The 18763-nt window shown below is 44.1% G+C and overlaps 1 protein-coding gene across 1 annotated transcript in view; it reads right to left on the minus strand.

Annotated features, from left to right (window-relative positions):
• The window catches only part of USP3 (ubiquitin specific peptidase 3), a 266304-nt gene that overhangs the window by 90026 nt on the left and 157515 nt on the right, over window positions 1-18763 (minus strand). Inside the window, exons 10-11 of the mRNA XM_078685262.1 lie at window positions 12068-12174; window positions 8454-8534 (exon numbers count right to left, since the gene is read on the minus strand). Of these exons, the coding sequence (XP_078541388.1) occupies window positions 8454-8534; window positions 12068-12174 (188 nt within the window). The remainder of the gene's footprint in view (window positions 1-8453; window positions 8535-12067; window positions 12175-18763) is intronic.

Raw genomic sequence — 18763 nt, forward strand, 5'->3', positions numbered from 1 at the left:
GAAGTCTAGTGTGGACCACATCTCTGTTTGGTTTACTCCATGGGGTGTGTTTGCGAGCTGTACTATCCGCTCCTCTCAAGAAGGTTATCCAGTTTAGCCATCCTTTGAAAGTGACTTTAGAAGTCCAGTTGGCTAGTACTATTTTTGTCGCGCTTGTTAGGAGGAAGTCTAAGAGGTTTCTGTCGTGTTGTGTACTAATGTCGGTATTCATGTGTGCTGTTGCTAGAGTGCAGAATTCTTTCTTAAGGGTACATTTTAGTGTCTGGTTCGTGAAGTTGAACACTTTGTCCCAGAACCTTTTAACCTTGTTGCACCGGAAAATCAAGTGCTCAAGGTCACCAGTTGTCGTGTTGCAGTTCCAGCACAGGTTATTTTCTCTCAGGCCTAGTTTCGCAAGTTTAGAAGGGGTCCAGTGAGCCTGGTGCAGCAGGCAGAATTTTGTTTTTGCTAGTGCTGGAGATATGATGTTTTTCGTGGGGGATGACCACATGTTGGCTTCTTCCTGCTCCGTTAGGTTCCTGCCTATTTGAGCTTCCCAGTACAGTTTGTGACGGGCAGAACTAACCCCAGACCGATAATCTGCAAACCAATACGGTCACATCAAACCGATGCCATCTTCGGCGTAGCAAGAAAGAACCCCAACCTGGTATGGAATGGCCACAAAATCATTCTCACGCAGGACTACTCAAAGCCTACAGTAGATATCAGAAAAGGGTTTTTAGCCCAAAGAGACAAACTAAGAAAAGAAAACATTGCCTTCTTATTCACAGGCCCAGCTGAATTCAGGATAAACAACAAAGGAATAGCCATGATCTTCGAAGACCCCGCAGAGCTTGCAAGATACCTACAAGGACCACCAACACAGGAAATGGAAGACAACGCCAACGGCAAAAAGGAGCGCCTCACCAGGAACAGCAGCCAGCAGAGAATAAACTTGGGAAACACAACTCCACCTCACCAGACTATCAGAACAAAATACATAAACATGAACACTACAACAAATCTACCTCTGAGGAAAACAAGAGAACAACAGGAGCACTACCAGCGACAACACACAATCCAGTCGCACAGAGAACATATGATCAAGTTCAAGTACTGCTGTCAATCTACCTCAGGACCCGTCATAAAGAGCCCAGTCATCATGTATATATCCTTTCTAGTAAAAACAGGTGACCAAGGACAGTCTCGCCTCCCCGGGGTCGAAGCGGGAGCAGGGTTTTTTTGCTGTCGCATGCCCACAGCACACGGAAGAACTGGACAAATTGTGGGTGGGGGGGTAGGGGGGAAGAGGGGAAGGAAGGGGGAGCAGAGGCAGGGTGTACGTTTATGTGTCTTGTGTGTCATGTGCGTCAAGTATGTCGAGTAAGTAGTGTACGTCCTGTCAAGGTCTCTGGTAGAGAGGCCTCCAGCAACTCACACAGATTGGCCTCAGCACTGAGACAGAACACCCTGATATACGGGAGCAGGCTAAGGAGGGTAAGGCAGACAGAGGCCGAAGTAGCCCCAAAAGCGGCTAACAAATACAGGAACAGGTAGCACAACACTACTAGCGGACCTCAAGATCATCTCACTCAATGTCAAAGGACTCAACCACCCAGTTAAACGAAAGAAAACCCTAGACTACCTAGCCAAAACAAAAGGAGACATCATACTACTACAGGGAACAAAACTATCCCTAGAGGAAGCAGACAAAATCAGGGCGAGATGGATTAGCCAAGTAGCATGCTCACCGGCGGTGGGGAAAAAGAGGGGGGTAGTGAGCCTGATCAGCAGCAGATCTAACATATCGATCGAAAGTGTGCAGCATGACAAAGAAGGTAGGCTACTGATCACGCAGCTGAAAAGAAGAGATGAAACAATACTGGTAGCCAACATCTATGCGCCCAACACGGATGACACTCCATTCTGGGACAATGTTACGAAGAAGCTAGAATCCAGCCCCCAAAACAACATGATGGTAGTGGGTGGTGATTTCAACATGGCATTAGACCAGACACTAGACAGACAGACCAAGGCGAAAACACGCACCCCAACTTCCCACAAATCACTAATGAACCTCTGCAACAAATTGGACCTAGCAGACACATGGCGTTTGCAACACCCAGACGCCAGAGATTATACTTTCTACTCGCACCCACACAACTCCTACAGCAGGATAGATTACATCCTCATCTCGAGTACTCACACGCATCTAACTGAACATACAGACATAGCGGCAAGAACACTATCAGACCATGCATGCATTAGCCTACACCTTACAGGAAGACACAACGAACAACTAACACGCAGATGGCGACTCAATCCCACGACCTTAGCCAAACAGGAGGACAGAGCAAAAATACAGAAAGCCATAGCTGACTACCTTGCAGACAACGGATCCCAGGACAAATCCTGGTACTGTGTGGGAGGCACTCAAAGCAACAGTAAGGGGAGTACTAATAGAAATAAAAGCGAGAAGAGATAGAGAGGCGAGAGCCCAACTTGAACAGCTAGAAAAGGATATCAAGAATTTGGAAGAGCAACACATCAGGGACACCGCAAATCAGAGTATCCTAACACAACTCACAAAAAAGAAATATGAATTTAATAGAATACGTAGGGCTAGATACTAAAGGAACGAAATCCTACCTCGAGAAGCGTAACCTACCAAAAATAACACAGGCAGAAGCAGAAGCATTAGGCCAGGACTTCAAAGCCACAGAGATCAAAACGGCCATTCAGTCTCTAAAAGACAACAAGGCCCCTGGGCCAGACGGATACACAGCACACTTCTACAAATCCTTCCAAGATCTAATAGTCATATTTTTTTAAACCTGACGAACCACAAATTATTCTAATTTTTTGAAAATTATTTTATACTAAAATATTAAAATGTATTGAAAAACGAAACTTCATCAATATCGATTTAAAATATTTTTAAATTTTTTTAATAATTCCATTTCATATTATTACTAAAATATTTTGTTTGTACAAAATGATGACTTCTTTTTTTTACTTAAATAAAAATTAAATCAATTCAATGTAAAATATAATTCACCTACCTTACAACATGGATGGGAAGGAGGAGAGACTCGTTTTTGGTGCCCCCAACGTATTACCATGCTTGCAGGATGATGTCTGGCTGCTTCCCAATGGTCCTCACAACCCCGTCATCCAGATAGCTCCACTCAAGTGTCAAGTTGGGGGTGGGGTGGGGGACGTGCTACAAAACTGGTTGTGGGCTGGCAGCATCCCTGCGCTGCTCCTACTCCGCGAGACATGAGGCAACAAGTCCAATTTCAGTGAGGCAGAGAGAAGAAATATGCCACACATTTTGCCAGGGGGTAGAGAGTTGAAAATCTCATGCCTTTTTATATCTCGTTCTCCGCCAACCAGTTTGCCTCACTTCCACTTCCAAGTGTATTAAATGGGTGGGCGCGGAGAAGAGTGACATGAGCAGTCCGGGGGGGGGGGGGGGGGGCTGAGCTTCATGTCAGTCCTTAACAGCATTTTGGAGGGTGGGGTGGCGTGCAACGCAGAGAATGGGGGCGGAGAGATGCCACGCACAGTTTTTCATTGCAGTCCGGGAAAAGTTGTGGTTCAGCACTTCGTTGTAAAGGACTTCGTTGCTCAGGTTTTATCGTTGTTCGGGCTTCGTTGTAAAGGTGAGTCGTTATTAATACTTCGTGGTTTAGGATATTTCCCGTATTAGATAGGGTCTTCGTTTTCGTAACCGTACATTTAGCCTTCTTTTGGAATTCTGAGAGGTGCTGCATCAGCACCTCCGTTTTGCCTCATGTTGATAGCCATATGGGTATTTTGTCTAATTGTTTAAAGCTAGCATTGTTACTTTGCGTACTTAATTTTGAACTATGGTTTTTTCCACTTCACCAAAGAGCAAATAGAAACATATTCTGCACCTTCTGAAATAGATGTGACCTGGAGAGAACATGATATGATTATTAAATTGCATTCAGAGCACTTAGTTTGCTTCCGACAGCCATATTTTGACAGTAAAGCACTGGAGTTTGCAATCCTCCAATGAATTCCTGCTGCTCTCTCCATTTTACCACCTACTGTATCTAGTCTTTTGCTGTCCCAGCCTGTTGATGGTTCAGTAGCAGCCATATTACTAACCCTTTTACTGTCTATAGTAACACTGAGAGAGTCAAGTTCTGTATGGGATCTGCTACTCTTAATAACCGCTTCGAGGATGAAGGATCATCTAATGGTGATTGTCTTTGAATGTCTCTAGCTGCTCTTATGGAATCTCTGTGTTTATCTGATCACACAAGTCAGGTCTGACTACTGAGCCTTTCTGGTGTGTGTCCTATATTCCGCTGGCTGTAGGCGAGGATCCTGTCCCTGAATTTCTGTTTCTGCAGTACAACAATTCCTGCTCAATAAGCATCTCTTGGTCTTTTAGTCTAGTGTTTTGGGGATTTTGAAAGAGCCCATAGTGGCACTCAATACCTTCTTCCATTAAAGAGTTTCTGACATTTGTACTTCAAGGCTACGTTTTTGTCATTTGACACTGAGCACCCTTTCATCACCACCAACAGTCCTGGAGGTTTTCTTTTTGTGTTGCGTTTCAGACATTTTGTTTAAAGCCTTCCTACAGTCTCAATGCCTAACCAGGCTTCTTCAACACATTGATATTTGTTTTCAAAGAGTGTCTGACTTACTCTTGGAGTTCAATGCACCAAATAACAAGGTAATGGGAAGAATACTTTTATTAATCTCAGACACTGGTGATCAAACAAATCCACATTCCAATCCACTGTTCCAACATGCCATTCTAGCCTTGTTCCCCATCTCCTGCAAATCAGTACCAACCCTACTGTGTTCTTCAAATCTCAGTTGTAGGTTGCTTGGTTTCCAGTTCAGAAAGGACCTGGCTTAACAGTTCATGCTGGACTGTTCCTAAAGAAATAGGACCGAAGCTGGTTTGCAAACGGCAAGCTGTAATCTGAGGTGGCATAATGGGCAAAACAAAATGATGGACTGGGATGCTCCCCTGAGTAATTAGTGGTTGACATTAATTCAAGCATTAATTAACCCCACCGCCCAACATCACTTTGTTTGTTTAGTTTTGGAATCTATCACTTGCGGCTCCAAAGGGTTCTACTCCTGGGCCATTGCTTGCTTAGGCTTTTTTTGCCACCAAAAGTCTCTCTTTCAGAACAGTTTCAGTGATATCAATGTTTAATGACTATGTATCTTCGATGTGCAAAACATGGATCAGTGTTGGTGGGGCAGGTTGATGGGCGCCACTCCCGTCTGGCAGATGGGGCCGGTTTCCACGCTCGAGGACATTATGCAGGGGAATACTCTTAAATACTTTCAAAGGCTGCAATCGGATTTTGCTCTACACAAATCCCAGTTCCATCGCTATTTGCAGCTCCGACATGCCTTGATCCCTTTGATTCAGTGGTTGGAGTCTTTACCTGAGTTCCACCCGCTGGAGGGCCGCTTACTGATGGGGATATCAGGGACCACAAAATTCGGCACATTTATCAGACAGTCAGTACTCATACTGAAGACCACCATCCACAAAACCTGGGTGGCGTGGGCCGCTGATCTGCCGGCCCTCACGGATGAGGATTGGGCCAAGGCTTTGGCTAGCCCTCGGTATGCCGCCGTGTCTACTACATACAGACTAATCCAGTTTAAATACCTGCACATGGTGTATTACAGTTGCCATGGGCTTTGGAAAATGGGTCCAATCCAGTCCCTGATCTGTCTCCGCTGCCGCGCGGATGATGAGTCGTTTTTACACACAGTGTGGGGGTTGCGTGGTGATTCAACCGTTCTGGTCCAGTGTGTTGTCTTGTGTAGGTCATGTCCTGGCATGGGATATCCCGTTGGACCCCAGACTGGTGCTCTTACACAGCACAGAGGACATTGGGAGGGTACTGCTACAAGAGACACCTTTTATTTTTGGGCCTCACCTTAGCTAAGCGCGACATAGCACAGCACTTAAAAGAGCCGTCCCCTCCCAGTGTCACTAGCTGGAAAAAGGCACTGGACAGATGCATGTCTGCGGAAGTTGTAGTGTTTCAGGCGAGGGGGTTCCCGCAGAAGCACGGAAAATTCTGGTCCCGGTGGGCCGATTACAGGGTATAGAGTTACCTCCAGTGTTGCAGTCCTCCGCTCGTGATCCCACTGAACACTTACCTGTCTAGTGCATTGATGCTAATGAAACGTGGCTGGGAACTTTCTTGAATCTATACCTAATGGTTTCCAAGTATGCATGGTGCGTTTTGGGGGGTTTCATTTTTTTACGGTCTGATGTTCTGCAGACTATTGGGAGTCTCTCAAATGAACCCAGAGACATTATCTTATGCACAACCCTTGTATTTTCATATTGGACCTTGTCCATCTGAAACGCTGAAAATTCAAAAAAATGTGTTGTTAAAAAAAACCATGGATCAGTATCTTTTGTGCCCTCTCTGCACTCTGCAAATGCAATCTCTTGGTGCACATCTAATAAGACACGCCAAACTGCACGGTTTTGCTTGGGGCACGCAGTACTAAACCAATATATGTTTTTCTCAACTTTATAATGATTTGGGTTTGAACTGAACACAGGCCTTTCTAAGTCTTTGACTTATGTTCCTCTAGTAGGCAGAGAATGTGTATGATGTGACCAACATCCAACTTTCCCTATATTAACTGCCAGATCTGTTCCGGTGATACATGGCCAAGAATACCCAAAACTCTACGTAGTCCACAACTGCGCCCTCTTGTGGCAGGCATTCTACTCCAAGCTCACTCTTCAGGGGCTATGAGAGATACCATAAAGCAGAAGGGTTGGGGGATGGGGAGGGCCAGAGGGTCAAGGCAAGAGTTGCAGTGGCCCCATTCACAGAAGAGTAATGAAGAGCACTGGGCCTGGCTCTGCTTGCACACGCAGAGTGTCATGCTAGATCATGCTAGCCCATATGCTGCTGACACATGCAGAGCTTGCAGTGCAACAGCATGGAGCTCTGTGGGGCTGCATGGGCGCTGTATTCTGAGTGTGTACTGGAAACAAACATGATCGTAATGCACATTCATTACAATGCATGGACACTCCATTGTCTATGCACTATAATGGAAGTACTCTCTCAGCTAATTACCACAGCTTATGGCTAATCACATATACTACAAATTATCAAGGGAGGGAAGTAGAAGCATCTCGTGGTCTCACACAGCTTCCAGTCATAAAGCAATACAATCAAAAGTGGAGTGGGGCATCTGGGCCTGGAGGGATCTTGATGAAAAAATCGGTGGGACCCTCAACAGGCATTTTCCACCATTGGTGTGTGTTTTGCCATCGGCGTGATCATGGTTGGTAGCATCATCATAGGGTCTTTTGTGTCTCCACCAGGAGGTGATCTTAAGAGGTTTGCAGGGATCAGTTCATGAAAAAGTAGATTAAAATTACCTCTTGTTGGAGAGTTGATTTAATAAAAGAAACAAGGGTATGTTTTGAAAACAAAAGTGGATGTGAGGGTAGGACATGCAATGTACCCTTCACATCATGAAAAACACTGGTATACATGTTTCAACCCACATGCACCCTTGCTGGGTCGTTGGCTTTCGTCAGGGCCATAATTTAAGGGGGACGTAGTCCCCCTTTCTATTTATTACTCAAGGCAGGTGGAACACTTTCCCCAGGATCAAATTTATAAGCCGGTCATGTTCATTCCAGCAATTGATAAAACATTGTTCTCAGCTTATTTTCACTTTGGATATGTCCCGTAGGATGTAAAAGAGGGGTGAGGGGGGCGATCTGGCTGCCCTCTTGTTGGTGCAGCTTGTTTTCTGTGATCCGGCCTCTCCCGTCCTTCAGGGCGGTCCTTTTCATGAACAGATCGCTGCAAACCTCTTGGCATCACCTCCTGGGGAGGCACAAAAGACCCAATAATGATGCTGCCACCCATGATTGCGCCAACTGCAAAACACATGGCTGTTGAGGATCCCACAGATTTTTCAACAAGATCCATCCAGGCCCAGATGCCCCACTCCATTTTTGATTGTATTAATCACAAATACTACCATAAAGGCACCTGCACATAACCATGTCTGTATAGTCTCTGCTCTCTAAAATAATTTCAGAGAATCCAACGGGTTTCTAGGAAGAGCTTAGGATGTGGTGTGGCTGTCTCGAGCAAAGGAAAAATATAGAGTATTTATTTTACTTACTAATGGGAAAGCAATACTGCATGTTTTTCTGCATGAGACAAACCTCAACAACAAAATGAGGGAAATCATGGAGTTGACAAAATCAATGCACTGAAAGGGCTAGAAACCTACTAATGTTGTTTGATGAAGCACAAGGATATCCTTTTTCAATATATTCTAACACCCTGTAAAAGTAACCTAACCTAAAAAAATTATGCTCAAACACAGTAGACTGAAAAGTAAGTAAAACTGAGACAAAGTTACATCAGGCATTTATTAGAATGTCATGTTGAGTTTATACTTACCCTGTAAGGTGCATGTTGGTCCATTTTCTTGGTTCTTGGTACGCCTTATTCTGAATTGACTGGGAATGTCTAGAGAAAGGTCTGGTGGGAAAACAAGTACGTTACTATCAGGTTTCTTCATGGAAGAATGGTACGATAATCAAAACTGCATATTCATATGAGTGGAACAGGGTGTCGTCAAGGAAAACCAACACTGCAGTCTTTTTATAATACATACTCTACAAAATCTGAGAATGACTCCAATTGAGGCAGACACATTTCTAGACAGAGTTGATGGCCCATATTATCATCTCCCTAAATCTTCGGCTTCTGGTTTATGAATAATGAAAGAAGCCATCCAAAGAGGTAAATAGGATAAAGCTACTGAAGTTAGGTCATGTATCTGTGTTTAGCCAGAAATGCTACATGCCTAGTCAAAAGCTGTAACCTGCATGCCGATTGATGAAGGGGCATGGGTTTTCTTTAATTTGACTAACATGATTTGAAAAGAACAGAATGGAACCTGAAAAAACAAACACCTGTGTAAGTTAGATCTCACTGTTGCAAAAGAATGAAAAGTGTAGAAGTTAAACTAGTACACAGAGTTAATGCTACACATTTTTTCCTAATGGAGCAGGGTCAAGGCTGATTGGCACGTAGTTCTTGAGTGATTGCCAGTGAGATTAATTCCACCATTCCACCCATTACCTTGTTGTTGTTGTTGTTGTTGTAGTTACACATTTTATAAAGCTGGAGGGAGAGAGTAGATCGAGGGCATAAAAGAGTTAAAACTTCCCATATTAGACTGTGAATAATAAAATATTGTGATAGTTGAGGTCAATTATAATAGAATCCCAACAGGCTTGAGAAATAACATTCTTTCTGACCCAAAACATGCGCTCCACTGACATCAGTAAAGTTTTTAGTTATCACTACATATTGGAAGATTTGGCTTATAAATCTAAAACCATCAAAATGAGACTTTAACTTTCTCATCCTGTTTCAAGGTTTACTGGAGCTTACAGAGACTGAAAAAGATCAGTCAGGTTTATGTTCAGAAGCGATACATTGAAATCAACCTACAGCACTTTATTAACTCTATTCTAGCACTTGCATATATCCAGTGGTGAGGAGAACAAATACCAGATGTTAAGCATCTTAAGTTCATTAAAAGCAGTTGAACAGTCTGACATCTAATGACAGGAAAAGGCTTCCATATAACGTTCCAAAATCTGGTGCGATCTGTTCCGTCAATGTAAAATGTCTGGATGTTGGTATTTTTAGTTTTCCACTAAGGTCAGTCTGTAGACTCACTGTTTTTCAGTTGGAGGTTTTTAATATCTAACTGGCTTGACTGCAATAATCATTCAGTAACATTATGTAATCAATTAATGTATTTTTTCACTGTTTCCCTACTCTAAATCATGTACAGGCATTACTAGTCCTACAGGCATTATTGGTATTGCAACTACTTGAGTTGGAATGCTTGCATTAATCGTGGCAATTGCTTGGGACTGCATTCCAGTCTATTGTTTTTCACCCACCATGCCACTCTAGTCAGAGTCCCACCTTATGCAAATCAGTATCAACCCTGTTGCTAATGGGAACAGTATGTCCCAAACTGCCACCTGAGGCACTGTCTGTGTCAAATTGCCAGGGGAGGCCCCCTCCAGAAGGGATCATATGCAACCCCAGTCGGTTTCGCTCTACTTGGGGCTCAGCAGTAGGGTTTAGCGTGAGTCCAATAGCACAGTGAGCAAGGGACCCAAATCTGGGCATACCTGTCACGGGGCATCAACTGCAACAACAAGGTGATGGATGGAATGCTGTTGCCCATCGCTGCACGGGACCCAGAGATGCCCTCAGGCCAACGACTGGCAAATCGTTTGGATCTCATACAGTCTGAGGAGCATTCAGCTTTGTTACGGAACACAGTAGGTGCAATGTAGGACATGCCCACAACATGATGCTTATCCTAGAGTTAGGGCCTATAAATTTAGCTTGGAATTTTGATAATACTGTTGTTTTATTTCACGCTTTACACATGCTTCCTTATACGTGCATTGTGTCATGTCTTTCTCAGTAAAATGACAATAAAACATACAGTGGATGGAATTCTGTGCCACTGGAACCAAGCTGCACTCAACTGAGAGGCCCCAATGAGTGTGAAACTAGTCTTGGGTTTCTTACTTTCTCCAGTATTGAATCTTTCATAGATTCACATGCTTGTGTCTTTCCAGGATATTCTCACATTGTAATTCCTAGTGAAAAATATGAAAAGCCACATAAAACCTGCCTAAGGTGGGGTTAAAGTATAAAGGCATTCGAAAGGTAAAGTGGAAACCCTATAAGGGAGTCATACTCCTAGTAAACAACGTCTTTGAATAAAGCTTCCCTTTAAGTTTACATTAATATTGTAGGAGATCTAAAACATGGACAGCATCTTACATTTATTTCTAGTTTTACTATACATAATTATTTGTTTCTCCCATTTGGACTGCTCCCAAGAGGCACAGGATCAAGACTGATTTGCATATAGCTGGGTCTGAACTGAGGTGGTGAAGTGAGCCTAAGAACGATGATAAATTCAACCCAGATCTGTAACTGGGGGTGAGTGTCTGAAAAGTTTCAGTGCTCCAACCATCATCTCCTTGTGTTTGCATTATTTGTTTCTCCTACAGAAATACATTTACCTGTGTCTGGATACCAGTTTAGCGATTTTGATAGGAGACTTTTGGTTTTTGTGGTCCTATTCTGTAACTAGACCCAAGAAACCATTTTTGCAAAATTCTATTTTGAGTCCGATTCGTCTGGCTGAGAATTATTGCCAGGCTCAAGTTAAGAAATAATTTTCACACAGCCTTGCAATACATAGTAATTAATGTACAGGATGGTGACTGTTAAGCACAAACTGAACACAGAACAGGGTATTAGAAAAAACACTAATTTATGGTTTAAGTAGACTCAAGGCAAGAGTAATGTAATATAAACTAACTTATTCCACCATCTTAAGAAAATTCAGTAAATTGTATCAATGAGTTGACTCCAGTTTATTAAGCCGTTTAAAGATGCTCCACAAACTTAAAATATGGGGAGCATCACAAAAGTGTCTCACACCACAATCAGCAGCCCAAAACTACTCCAAACAGACAACTCCTACTAACCATGGAGAGGCTAACAAAGTAAATCAATACATCAAGGATTTCAATACCTTTTACCTTATGTAAAAAAGACACATATTCAAATTTGTTTTTCTCCGTTATGTGAATAAAAACATATTTAATATCTTGTCTGGTTAAGTTACTAACAGGGGTGGATGGGGGGGGGGGGGAGGGTGGTGAAACGTGGGGTAAGGGGGGTGGAATTGTTTAACCATGTTGGATGCTCTTACAATTAGCATATTGCCACAAAAACTATCATTTCAGTAAACTTTTTAGTTTATGTCCAATCTTTTCTGGCACCTTAAATTTTGGCAATCAATCAAAACGTCCACTGCAGCAGATTTAAGGCTTTCATTCTCGTACCATTTGTAGACAATACTCCACTTAAACTTAAATTCAACTGCACATCTTCAATCCAGTGACATGACAATTTTATTGAGAACTTTAGATGCCCTATAAACCTAAATCACTTACCTAGGAATGGGTCAAATTTCCTAGATTCTGTTCCACAAATTAAGCAGTTCACCTCATTTTGGAGGATTCCTCCAAATATCGACGTGACCACTGTGGAAGCTCCATTTCTACACAAGTGAAAACAGAAAGGAAAGTGTTTGCTTGCCTTACTATGAAACTGCAGTCAAATCAATGAATCATTAGGTTACACTATGAGGAGAATAAAATAAAAAAATTGCCATGTTTCAGTTAAATCACTGACATTTTTCTTCATCGTTAGCGTTCTTATTCCATTGAGAGGAGTGCAATTATGCAAATCTATAAAGCCAAAATGAGCAGTTTAGGCTAAACGTCTGGGCCATGCGCTCCTACTGCATGAGAAAACAAGGGACACCAGATACATTTTGTGTGAGCATGTGGTCAATGACTGTACATAGCCACTCCTTATAAGACACTGAAGCCTCCAACAACCTACCTGCAGGGCCAATTAACTTTGCTCCTACAAAATATTTTATTAAAAAATATTACAGAATGCAATTTCATCAATTTGTGAATACTTTCCCATCCCAATTAATCATAATATGGTGGTGCTGTAATTGCTCGGTTGAATAAATGCAATCTCCCAATGTTAACCTACGTTGATTCAAGATTATTGTTGGCTCCTTGTCATAAGTGCTCAGTGCCATAAGTTAGGAAGTGCAATGTTTTGGTTTTACACAGAAACAACGTTTTCATACATTAAGCATCATATCATTACTGGCCTTCCCCATCCCCAAAATAAAGTCAACCCTTAAAAAAGTTTAGGACACGCCATATTGTCACCTACAAAAACAGTGTATTGCACCCTAAACATTTATCCTAGGACAACAAACAAATTATCTATTCAGAGGAACTTAGTAGAAAATGTAATAGACATTATAAAATCAATACTGTTGAAAGTTTCACAGATAATTAGTAGCATACATTGATTAGCAATCCTGGAAGAGGGTGGTGGGGAGGGGATGGGGAGTGGGAGGTAGAGATAGGAATCTTAGTACTTCCAGAGAAGCCAGAGTATAGATTGTACTGCCGGTTTGCAAGAGAATGTCATCTGCAGATAATTTGTTCACTGCAACATTAATCTTTATGTATGAGGGTGATGTATGGGGGATAGTCAATGTATGGAGTGAAACAAAAATTATTCAAAAGATGTCAACAATGTGTCAATATAGCAGACTAGAGCTTAAGGTTGGTAATAAAGGCCAATTAGGCATAGTTTTAAGATTTCAACCAAAATGTAATGTTTCAATAATGTTTAACCCAACTTCCCAGGAACGGGCATGAAAGTATTTTAAATGCTCAAGGGTGGCAGGTGAGTAGAAGAGGAAATAATTTGGGCATGGTAGAAAACATGCTAATTCCATCTGATGTTGTTAGTTGTCAGACAGACTTACACAAATCATGTCCGATTGGAATGAATCATAGATTAAAATTGTGTTGTAAGATTCTTTGCTAAAATGCTTGGACATAACTTCCAATATTTACCAACTAGAAGAACTGAAAAAAGTCCGAGATCATTGTGTGATCTTAGCTAGGTTCCGGATTACCATGGAAGTAGCTTCTTTGAAGGAATCACTCAAGTTGTATTCACGTATTCATGGTGAAATCACAATGCTTTTTAATAAGGGCAATGTGGTTCTCTCGCAAAATAAAGGTAATGTAGATCATTTGGGCTTCATGTTTTTTCATGCATGTGATGGTTTACTGTGAGTAATCCACATTTAGAATTAAATCCCTTTTTTATTGGCAAAGCAAATAGAGTAGCCAATACACAGCATATTGCCTACAACCCTGGTAGGCCGGCCGCAATGACAAATCCGGTGTGCCAAACACACAAAGCATTCTATTGGTTCATACAATTAGATAATGGTTACACAGCATGTCGCCTACAACCCATCGTGGGTTGGCCGCATCTCAGAAGTGAAGCCTAAATCGGACTAGGTGACCATATACATGCCAATTAACAAATTAAACCAGGTGCTGTCTCTGGTTAACACCTGTGAGGTACCATCTAACGTGCATAACCGCTAGGACAGCCAAATTAAAGATTTCAAACCCAAAACAAGAGGAACATTTCCCCCCAAATCAGGGGCAAAAATCACAAAACCCTACTACTTCCCCTCACCCCAACCCCGTCCGAACGAGCCAGTTGCACGGAATTGTTGCAGTCAAGGGAGAAATCACAGGTCTAAGTTTAACCTAAGTGCTATCCAGACTCTTATCCTCTTCTTGGTTGTCTGGCATTAGCCTCAAAATGAGTAGGTATTTAGGACAAGTCAGCTCCCGAAACTCAGAGGAAAGGATAGAGCTGAAAGTGGTCCAGATTTTAGTGCATGCCGACTTATCGCATGGGTTGCCATCAACTGACGTTTCATGCCTAGCAGCGACCAAACCTGGTGAAGCCATTGCGGATGGTCAGGGATTCTGTCTGTACTCCAGCTGGACAACAAAACTCGGTGTGTGTCAATGGGTGTCGGGGCTATCTGCCTACATTTAATGGAGTGGAGTGGGAATGTGAGTGCATTGGGTAGTCCTAAGAGTGTGGATGTGGGGAACCTGGCAATTGAAGTGTTGGAAGGTCGATCAATATCATTCAGGATCTGGTCCCTATAGAAAATGTTGTTCCACTCCTCATCTGACAGTGTGTCATTTACGTATGGGTGAAACGGTCTGTTTCCAGCAAATCATAGACCTCTCTGAGTTGGTCAAATGGTATCTCTTCAGAGGTCAAATGGGACTCTCTGAGTTGGTCAAATGGTATGGGTCCATTGTGGTCAAAAAGGCATCCTATGCGCTTACACCCACCCATGACCGATTATTTGTCAACGTTCTGAGCCATGCCCAGAGGGAGGTCTGGGTTTGAGAATAGGGGGGGTCATAGGCGAGGGGAACTTGGCGAGTCCCGCCGTATTCGCAACTTTGTCCCAGATCTGAAGTGTCGGGCGAGTTACATGGGAAGATATGGGAGGATAGAGCCCACAAGCTCCATAGGGCTGAGGCAACCACACCTCCCTCCAAACGTGTGATCCCACTACTGTCTGGTCCATAAAGCCCCAATTTTTCCTCGTGAGAGTGCAGTTCCACTCCACCTGCACCGCCACCACTACTACCAGGCCAACTGCGCGGCTTAGTAATAGTGGGACATATTGGGTATCAAAAGGCCCCCCTCTTGTTTTGAGCACTGAAGAAACTGTTTCTGCAGGCTGGGTTTTGCTTTCCCCCATATAAAACGCTCAATCTCGCTTTGAAGAGTGTTAATCAAGCCTGGAGATGGAAGTAGAGGAAGGGTTTGGAAAATGTACAGGGCTCTGGGAAGGACGTTCATTTTTACCATGGCAATTCTACCAAACCACAAGTGTGGGAGCCGTTGCCACGGTATCAAATCTGTGCGAATTAGGTCAAGAAGCTTGCAATAGTTGGCTTCTGCGGTCTTAAGAAGACTTCTGCTTAGGCCCAGGTCTAGATATAGGAGGTCCTCAGTGACCCAAAGGAAGTCAAACTGAGAGCGCAGAGTATGTTCTGTGTGAGGTTTAGAGGTGAGATTTAAGATTTGTGATTTGTGCATATTTACCCGGAGGACATCCCGAACTCCTGGAGTTCAGCGTCAATAGCCGGGAGGGAAGTCAAGGGCTAGGTGATTGAGAAGATGACATTATCAGCATAGAGGCTGACCAAATGTTGATCTGCACCAAAAAGAGGTGCAAGCTGGGGGACTGAGGCGCCTGGTAATCAAAATGGGCCGGACTGACAAGACCCAACAGAAGCTATCCTTTGAAAAGCGCCGGCCCAGGGATCGGGCGCTATCGGCTGATGAAAGGGAAGCAGGCGGGGAGCGACCCACGGAACTGCCAAACAGTGATATCAAAGCCATGCTGACCTCGTTGGAAAAAGGTCTCCATAACTCGCTTATGGTGCTTGGCACGAAGATCGACTCCCTCTCCTACCGCATGGACAGGATGTCGAAAAGAGTGGACAAGCATGCGGAACGTCTTGATATTTGCGGAACGGCGGCTAACCGAGGTGGAGGAAGCTCAGACGGACGTTGAGGCAAGTCGCAAACACATGGAAAAGATGGTACAGTCCCTACAGGACAAGGCGGGGGATTTGGAAGCACGATCGAGGAGGAGCAACTTGCGCATCACGGGCCTGCCGGAATCAACACCCACTGGGAACATGGAACAATTTGTGGGGAAATTGCTGGTACAGCTGCTGGGCTGCGACACTTTTTCTTCCATGTTTGTGGTTGAGCGGGCGCAGCGATCCTTGGGTCGGGATGCTGCACTAAGAGTCGCAAGGGAGAAACAATAGCTCCACTACGAGGGTTCAGTGCTCGCCCTGTTTCCTGACTTTACAGCGAGGGTCCAGGAGGCGCGACGCCAGTTTGTACCACTCAAAAAGCAGCTGAGGGAAAAGAATATTGACTATGCGATGCTGTACCCTGCCCGACTCCGGATTAATCGACAGGGCAGATTACTATTCTTTACTGACCCAAAGGCATTGCAGAAAGCGATCAAGGACTGGTTCAGGGAACAGAGGGGCAGCCCAGAAAAGACTGTGGGCGCAGAGGCTGCAGGGGGATCGCTTGATGAGCAGGACTGACCACGGTATTTGCAGATATCTCAGATAAGGAACTCGTGCTAATGTCACTGGGTGTTACTATACTGTGTTTGAGTGTCTTTTTGGGCGGGTGGGTTCGACGTGCTTTCATGGTATTGTATTGTCTATGATGGGGCACTTATCTCAAAGTATTGGCCGCTTGTTCTTCAGGTTACGTAATGTAAGTTACTTTTCTTGTGTGCCAATGGATAATACTATTATGTCACTGTGCGGACTAACGTATATTTTGCCACAGGTTGGTCTACTAGGGCATAGGTGGCAACGTCTGCCCCCGAGTGATACACACACAGGGTCTCTTGTTTTTGCAGTATTTTAGGGTGGGAAGAAGTGGGTGGTGGGGGCATTTTGTTTTAATTAGCAAAATGTGCGTTCTGATGTTGGGCTACTTCGTGTGTTTGCTTCTTCAGGTCCTGGCTGGGGGGGCCTTGATGTGGGTGGTGGGGGTTTGGGGTTTGGGTCACATGCTAAGTTGCATATTGTCTGTATTTGATTTTGCCTGCAGCAGAGTTCCATTTAGATACATAATATTGAGTGATGGTAGTATCGGACGTCTTCACGACACAGGTGACTGAAGAAGGGCACAACCCAGAGGTTGACACAATTAAAATATTGACTTGGAATGTTCGTGGACTGAATGATCATAGGATGGTCCGAAAGGTCATAGCCTACTTGAAGAGACACCATGTTGATGTAGTGTATATGCAAGAAACGCATCTCCTGCTTACCTCCCCTATGTTACGTTGCAGGGGCCTATTAGGGACGGTACATGCTGCTTTTTTTACCACACATGCACGAGGAGTCCTCACATGGGTCAATCCTAAGTCTGCTCTCACTCTCATACCACTAGCCACTGACACTACCGGGAGATATGCACTCACTAGATGCAGAGGTAAGAATATGGATCTGCTGTTAGTCAACATATATGGTCCCAATTTTGACAACCCTGCATTTTTCACAGACCTGACACGGGTGGTAGGTTGCCATAGAGGGTTGTATCAGCTGTGGGGTGGAGATCTCAACCTGATACGTGGCCCCTGTTTGGATAGATCGGGAGGCCCGCACGACGGCTGCAGCCAGGGAGCTAAATAGTATTTTGATTGGGTCTGATCTACGTGATGTTTGGCGTAGGAAGCACCCACACGAGGGGGCTTACACGCACTATTCTGCATATCATAATATCCATACACAAATTGACTATTGGCTTGCCTCTAGCTCACTTTGCAAGAAAATTCGCACTTGTCAAGTACTGCCCCGCACGCTTTCCTACCTCTCTACGGTTCGTCTTGTGCTGGAGACGCCTGGCATGTGCATACCGCCATTCACTTGCCGCTTCCCTCCCTATTCCTTGCTTGATGCGGTGTTTAAGGAGGAGCATTCTGAAGCTATGGAACTTTTCTTTGAAAAGAATGTAGAATCGGTTGATGATGAATATCAAATCGTTTGGGAGGCCTTTAAAGTTTATATTCGGGGGATTAGCATAGCCAAGAACTCGGGGGTTCTCCGGTCCATACGCAAGCGGCTGCAAGATCTAGAGGGAAAGATTAGGGACCTAGAGGGCAGACTGCTGCAGGGTTCCGATGCAGTGCCTGAAGGTGCGCTAGCGGATGATGAAGTTAAACATCTGGGCAAATATGCCGTGACCCGAACGTACGGAGAGAGGGACCGACCTGGTGGGGTCTTGGCTCGACTACTTAGGCATCGTCGGGAAGCGTCACAGGTCAGCGGAAGGCTTGGTGTTGGCGGACGCCAAGAAAGTAGCGGATAGATTTCGCCAGTATTACTCATCACTGTATGCCACTCGAGCTGCAGCCGCGGATGAGGATATTGTTGATTATTTAGCATATATTAAACTACCCTGGCTGTCAAACGTGCACAGGGAATTTCTCATGCGGCCTGTAGAAAGAGACAAAATTTTGCTGGCTTTGACCTCTATGCGGGCAGGTAGCGCTCCTGGCTCTGATGGCCTCACTGTCACGTTTTACAGATCTTTTATCGACCTACTGCTCCCACAGCTAGCTACGCTGTTCCATGATATTTGCGTTTCTGGGACGATGCCGCCTA

Source organism: Lissotriton helveticus, chromosome 3_2, assembly GCF_964261635.1.
Source record: "Lissotriton helveticus chromosome 3_2, aLisHel1.1, whole genome shotgun sequence".
In the NCBI taxonomy this organism is placed as follows: Eukaryota; Metazoa; Chordata; class Amphibia; order Caudata; family Salamandridae; genus Lissotriton; species Lissotriton helveticus.